Raw genomic sequence first — 6,999 nt, forward strand, 5'->3', positions numbered from 1 at the left:
AATTATGATTCGCATTTTTAAGAAGCGCTTAATTATAAGTAGAGATGCACCGAATATTCGGTTACTATTCGGTATCCGGCCTTTATTTTAACATTCATTCGGATACCGGATAGTGACGTACTATCCGGCCGGATACCGGATGTGCTATTTTTGATTGAATGATTTTGGGGTAAAAAATTAAATGTAAAAAAAAACAGTTACGGTATTTATACATATAATCATAGCCCTTTATTATTAAAAAAATGAACATTTAAACAAAAACGGACTCCGCGCGAAGTTCATTACGAAACAAGTCAAAACATACACGACGCGCCCGCTCCCTGCTTAAATTGTAGGTAAAATTCTGCTGTCCGAATATTCGGCGGCCGGATACCGAATATTTGGCCGACGATTGTGCGGTATCCGGTATCCGGCCAAACAACTATTAATTGCATCTCTAATTATAAGGTAGGTAAAAATTACTTAATTGGCTATAAGGTGCATTAGGGTAATTTCGAATCCCAGAAATGCTCGGGTAATCTCGAAAGGGGAATCTTGATATGATGGAAATAATGGTGATTTTTTATGCGACATTCGAAATTTCCCTAATGCATCTAACTTACAAATCAGAAATCACACGTGGTTCTCAAATACATAAGAACATATTTACACAATTATATAAGAATCTAAGACTAAACTTAAAAGCTTATTAAATACATATAATTTTAAATATTTATTTAAGCTATCTAAACGAATAAAAGCAGCCACTACTATACAGCCTAAACACAACGTGTCAGAATCATATTAATTGCTCGTGATTGATAGTCTGTCTCGATGACGAATGAGCCAGGAGGGCTCCACTAACGCAAAACTAAGCGGAGCCGCACAAACATTATCGCATCTAGAAAACATAACATAAACATTTATAAATAATTATGTATCTATAGTTTAATATTATAGTTTTGGTCTAGTTTAATCTTTTTGATGATAGTTCCTCAAAGTTAATAGCTACAGGCCTTCTTCCATTAGTTTTAGTTAAAAGTTGACGATATTTGCTAACACGCTGCACTTTAACTGAAAACACTGCCCAAACCGTTTGAGATATAACGACACTATAATATTTATGAATTGTGTCTCTTTTATAGTCTATACTTAAAAGTCTTTGATTCTATGTATCTATCTTTTAAAATTGATAGTGTAGCGCCGGCTAGCTCGATTTTGGGGTTCGGTTTGAGGCTATAAGTGAAAATGCATAGATGAATTCACAGTTTATTGTTTCCAGGCACGTTAATATTATCGTTACACTCATAAAGCAATACAGTAAGCTAAATGACAGGTTTGTTGCACAATCTTAGTAATTACGCACATAAACAATGTTACTCGTAACGCGCCGGTTGCCGGACTGCGCGCGAGCGGCGCGAACGTATGGTCATAGGCTCGTCCAATCCGCGAGCAGGATTAGGGCGAGGCGCGGTATTTGATTGGTGCGCTATACACTCCCCCTCCAAGTTCCCAGTACGACCCGTTGGGGACTTGGTAGCTCTATTGGGCGCTAGATTACGAGGGCGACCACGTAGTCGCCGTGGCTGAACAGGCACCGATTGAATATCTTGACCTGGCGTGTATAAGGTGAGATCGCTACTATGGAACTTCCCTAGGTCAGTATTAGTTTGCCTGTCAGCTATGATATAAGAAGTTGGACTGACAATTCTTTTTATTAAATAGGGACCATCCCGTTTAGGCATAAATTTCTTGGTCAAACCTTTAGAAGCATTACTAAGCAAATGTGTGCTAACCAGCACAAGGTCATTGACGGAAAATATAGGTGCAGGTCGACGATGCTGGTCTACATCGGTTTTCTTTTGATCCTGCTGTCGTTCTACTCTTGCTTTAATAGCGTCCCAGTTATTGAGAAATCTGTTTAGGTATGGAGTAATTTGTGGAATAAAGTTTTCCTTTGCCAGAATAGCCTTCAAATCACGTTGAGCGTCAAATGGTGTTCTCATTTCACGAGCGAACATTATTTGAGCTGGACTACATCCCGTCGTGGCGCATACGGCACTATTCATTGAGAACCTGATCGCTGGCAGGAAGTTAGGCCACGTACGATGATTAGTCTTCACTAAAATAGAGAGTTGTGTTTTAAGGTCTCTATTTTTCCGTTCCGCAGGGTTGGCCTCGGCGTGATATAGTGGAATTAAGTTCTGCTTAATTCCCAGTAAAAACATTGTCTGCTGCATTACCGCTGATATAAATTGAACTCCGTTGTCCGAGATGATTCTTCTTGGGAAACCATACCGTAGAAAGTACTGCTCGATAAGGGCTGGAGCACAGACTTCTGCCGTGGCGTCCTTGAGGGCTATCAGCTCTACCCAGCGTGTAGCCGTGTCCTCGATGAGCAGCACCCATTTCTCTCCATCATCTCCTTCAGGTAGAGGGCCAAAGAGGTCTATAGCTAGCACCTCTCCTCTTTGATTAAGCACTGGGGTCTGTAATAGTCCCATTGGCTTCTGGTTACTTATCTTATAACGTTGGCATTCTTCGCATTGTTTTAGATATTCCGTGATGTACTTTCGCATTCCTGTGAAGTAATACTTTTGACAAATGCGTGTGAGAGTCCTTTCTACGCCCTGATGACCAGCTGTTGGAGCGTCGTGGTACTCTTTTAAGACGGCCTCCTTCATAGAGTGAGGTACTACCAGCTGCGCTTCCTCAGACTCAGAGTTGGGATTGTAATAGTAAAGGACCCCTGGGCCATGACATATCCTCTCTCTAGCCATCTGGTTGAGTTTATGAGATCAGAGTCTTCCAGGTCTTGAATAATCTTGGCGACCTCTTGATCTTCGAGCTGAGCAGTACGTAGTTCCGTCGGGTTAATTTGTGGAATATCTATAATAACAGAGCAGACTCCACAATCTTCTTTGGAGTTTTCATCGCAGACGGGTCGACTCAAGGTGTCTGCTATGACATTGGCCTTTCCAGGTGTATATTCATACTTGATATCAAAACCTTGCAGTTTAAGTGCCCACCGGATAAGGCGACCACTTGGTGACTTGTGAGTCAACAGCCATTTCAACGGCTGGTGATCTGTCTTCACTAAAACTGAATGACCATCTATATAGGGCCGGTACTTCTCTACCGCCCAGATTACAGCCAGGCACTCCCTCTCGGTTGTACTGTATCTTCTTTCTGCAGCAGTGAGCAGTCGACTGGCGTACTCAATGGGACGCTCATCATTTCCTTCGCCTTGCATAAGACAAGCTCCAAGAGCATAATTGCTTGCGTCCGTCCGCAGAATAAAGGGTTTGCTGTAATCCGCTTGCACCAATATCGGAGCAGAAGTTCTGAAGTCTGGTTTTGAGCTCTGTAAAGGCCTGTTGTTGCTCATCTTGCCATTTCCATGGTTCATTTTTCTTGGTTAGCTTGGTAAGCGGTTGAGCTACCGCTGAGAAATTTGGAACAAACTTTCTAAACCAAGCACAGGTTTGAAGAAATGTCCGGAGATGTTTGAGATTAGTTGGCTCTTTCATAGCTAAGATAGCTTCAACTTTCCCATTGTCTGGCTTTATACCGTCTGACGTGATGAGGTGACCAAGGTACTTGACCTCTTTGCAAGCAAAAACACATTTTTCTCGGTTTGCTCTTAAGCCAAACTGATGCAGCCGTTCGAACACAAGTTGCAGGTCTTGCAGGTGTTTCTCGAAGCTGTCAGAAATAACCAGGAGATCATCCAGGTAAGCTAAAACTGTAGTGTTTTGCAGGCTGGCACCGGATTTGAACTTATCCATCAACCGCTGGAATGTCGCAGGAGAGTTCTTTAGCCCAAATGGCATGCGTAGAAAACGGTATGTACCAAATGGTGTGATCACGGCTGTCTTATCTCGATCAGCTGGCGTCACACTTACTTGCCAGTATCCGGATCTCAGATCTAGGGTACTTATGTAACACTGTCTTCCGGTCGACTGTAGCAGTTCATCAATTAAAGGTAAGGGATAGTTATCTGTCTTGGTGATACTATTCAGTTTTCTGTAATCAGCACAGAATCTGACAGTATTATTCTTCTTAGGGACAAGCACAGCCGGTGAAGTCCAAGCAGATTCACATTCTTCTATTATCCCTTCCCGGAGCATCTTCTCAATCTCTGCTTTCATAATTTCCTTCTTCGCAGGTGTGAGCCGGTAAGGAGGTACAGATATAGGTGCATGATCGCCTGTGTCAATGTGATGTTCCACAATGGGAGTGGGCGCTCCCCCTAGACTGAAGACTGCGCTATTCCTCTGTAACACTTCGGCTAATTTCATCTTTTCACCTTCGCTGAGCATTGATCCTTCTTCAGCATGAAGTGTATTGCTTGCAGCAAGTGACAATTGTACTGGTATGTCATTTTCATACTGTATGGGATACTTATCCCCTCCTGGAAAGCACCAAGTATTGGTGTTAAAGTCCAAGTCGAGCCGAGATGCTTTTATAAAATCAACTCCCAGTAAAGTATCATTTTCTTGGGCTTCAGGTAAGATCAGGAACTCTTGAGGTATTATCCTATCCTTCACTTTGACATCCAAGGTAATTTTGAACACATTTTTAATTTGAGGTATACCATCCGCTAGTGTAACTCTCATTTGCTTCTCGCAGAACTGTTGACCTTTCTCAAGTAACAGTGAGTAGAGCTTCTGACTTGCCATGCTTCTCTTTGCAGCTGTATCCACTAATGCAGTACCTCTCATATTCAGGATTTCAATTCCTAAAAGTGGCCGCTGATGTCTGTTTACATAATCCTCATAGGAGTCAAATAAATCCAACACCGGGTCCTCGGAAGCATTCTGGTCCTTTAGGGCTCCAGGTGCAGACTCCTTGGAGCACTCAACCTTCTGGGATGGTGCTGAAAAATCCACAGCTGAAAATATAATCTTCTCACAGGATGTGGCAGACATATTTATATTGTGATCCACAGATGACATACTGTTGCTACTTATATTGTGACCATTTGTATTTCTGTTATCAGCTGATCCTAAAACAGCTGTAGGCAACCTAGATTTAACGTCAATGACCTGCTCTGACCTTACAGGAATATTACTAGTATTGGACACGGGACAAAATGACAGATCCTTACTATGGGAATCATTAACTTGTTTATCACTGTTATCAATAAGGGACTTTGCAAATAGTGTGCACGGCTGTTGAATGACTACGGGCCCGGGGTCATCCCGAGAGCTGGAGGGAGCGCGGGGCGTCACCAACCTTGCTACTAAACCGTCACCAAAGAAATTTGCAGGAAGTGCATTTTGAAAATCAGTAAGAGACAAACAGGTCTCGTCAAGTTTATCATTTTGAACTTTAGGTATAGTGATAAGAGAACTACTCACCGGGGAAAGCTTCTTAGTCTGCTTACCAGTGCCCTTACACCCTGGATTGGACGAATCCATGTTGCAATTGACAGTACAGAATGAGGCATTACATTTTTCGCAATTTGCGCGTATAACGCCTATTTGACCACATCCATAACAACGCAAAACATTAACATCTGATGCCTTATTATTATTATTATCACTAGACGTACTAGAGTCTTTAATTAACTTGCGACATTCTTCTTTTACGTGACCGAAACGTTTACAATACCCGCACTTCTTATTATACGACTTAGATTTCGCGGCGGACGCGGCACTGTTGTTATCACTGTTATCATCGAAACGCCGCGGCGGAGGCGCGCGGGGCTCGCGGGGAGCGCGGGGCTCGCGGAGCGGAGGCGCGGCGCTCGCGCTCGCTGTGGCAGCGGCGCGCGGCGGCTGTGTCTTTGATGTGTTGACGAGACGACTTGGCGATGGCGAGGCGTTGCTCACGTTCTCGTTCAATGATTCTTCTACAGCGCGCGCCTTTTGTAAGAGAATTTTGAATGTTGCGCACTCTTCTCTTTTGATACGCTTGCGGATACGCTTGTGTAGAAGTCCGTATACCATGTCTAACTGGATTTTCTCAGTTAACTCGTTGCGCGGCAATTTTGCAAATAGTACACGGCACTTTGCTACATAAATATGCGTGTTTTCGTCGCCTTGAGGTGTTGCATATAAGTCGCGGTATATGCGCGGCGGAGCTCGATTGTCTCCGTAGGTATAGCGCAAACTGTCCAAAACGTCGGCCCATGACTTAGTTTCTACTTTAATTCCTTGCCACCAATCTGCGGCTGCATGTGTCAACAGCATTGATAAGCCTCGGATGGCGTTATCATCCGAAACGTTTGCACAATCCTTGTATGCTTCAATGGCGTCGATAAAACCTTCGATGGACTCTTCAGGATCTCCAGCGAATCGGGCTTTGCAGCGCGAGAAATTTCCTCCTTCTGCAGGAAACGGTGTCGAGGCAGATGATGACGGGTTTCTAGTGGTCGTGATGACACTCTCCAGCAGTTCCCTGAAGGCGTTGGTCTGCGACCGTTGTAACGACTCCACTAGCGTCGTGACGTCATCCCTCGTGAACGAACCTTCGCGAGCGATCTCGGCGTCCTCGCGCGTCGGCGTCGGCGTCGACACACGTTGGTGTCTCTTTGATTTTGGCGGCATGTTAAAACACTTTTAATGTTTATTTTTACGAATCACAGCACAAAATTTTCACTATACACTTAATAGCCTCACACTTGGGCAGCCATTTTGTAGCGCCGGCTAGCTCGATTTTGGGGTTCGGTTTGAGGCTATAAGTGAAAATGCATAGATGAATTCACAGTTTATTGTTTCCAGGCACGTTAATATTATCGTTACACTCATAAAGCAATACAGTAAGCTAAATGACAGGTTTGTTGCACAATCTTAGTAATTACGCACATAAACAATGTTACTCGTAACGCGCCGGTTGCCGGACTGCGCGCGAGCGGCGCGAACGTATGGTCATAGGCTCGTCCAATCCGCGAGCAGGATTAGGGCGAGGCGCGGTATTTGATTGGTGCGCTATAATAGTTTATTAAGTAACACAAATAAAATAATTATAATTAAGACTTATACTATATATACAAATTTATAATATATATAAATA

The 6,999-nt window shown here is 43.5% G+C and overlaps 1 protein-coding gene across 1 annotated transcript; it reads right to left on the reverse strand.

Annotated features, from left to right (window-relative positions):
• Positions 1-1,531: 1,531 nt before the first annotated feature.
• LOC125224659 lies at positions 1,532-6,533 on the reverse strand. The gene is made up of 4 exons (XM_048128086.1): positions 5,591-6,533; positions 3,305-4,858; positions 2,316-2,560; positions 1,532-1,594 (listed from the first exon to the last, which is right to left on the reverse strand). Exons 1-4 carry the CDS (start codon positions 6,531-6,533, stop codon positions 1,532-1,534), a joined length of 2,805 nt encoding a protein of 934 aa, XP_047984043.1.
• Between the last annotated feature and the right edge of the window lie 466 nt (positions 6,534-6,999).

This window comes from Leguminivora glycinivorella, chromosome 3 (genome assembly GCF_023078275.1).
Source record: "Leguminivora glycinivorella isolate SPB_JAAS2020 chromosome 3, LegGlyc_1.1, whole genome shotgun sequence".
Taxonomy (NCBI): domain Eukaryota; kingdom Metazoa; phylum Arthropoda; class Insecta; order Lepidoptera; family Tortricidae; genus Leguminivora; species Leguminivora glycinivorella.

Bases quoted from the DNA above. Each gene is read 5' to 3' on its own strand.
- LOC125224659 (XM_048128086.1), bottom strand. From the start codon at position 6,533: ATGCCGCCAAAATCAAAGAGACACCAACGTGTGTCGACGCCGACGCCG. The intron at 2,561-3,304 runs GTGCAAGCGGAT...ATTACTTCACAG, and splicing joins GAACTTCTGCTCCGATATTG to GAATGCGAAAGTACATCACG. The intron at 1,595-2,315 runs GTCTGTGCTCCA...TATACACGCCAG, and splicing joins TCAAGGACGCCACGGCAGAA to GTCAAGATATTCAATCGGTG.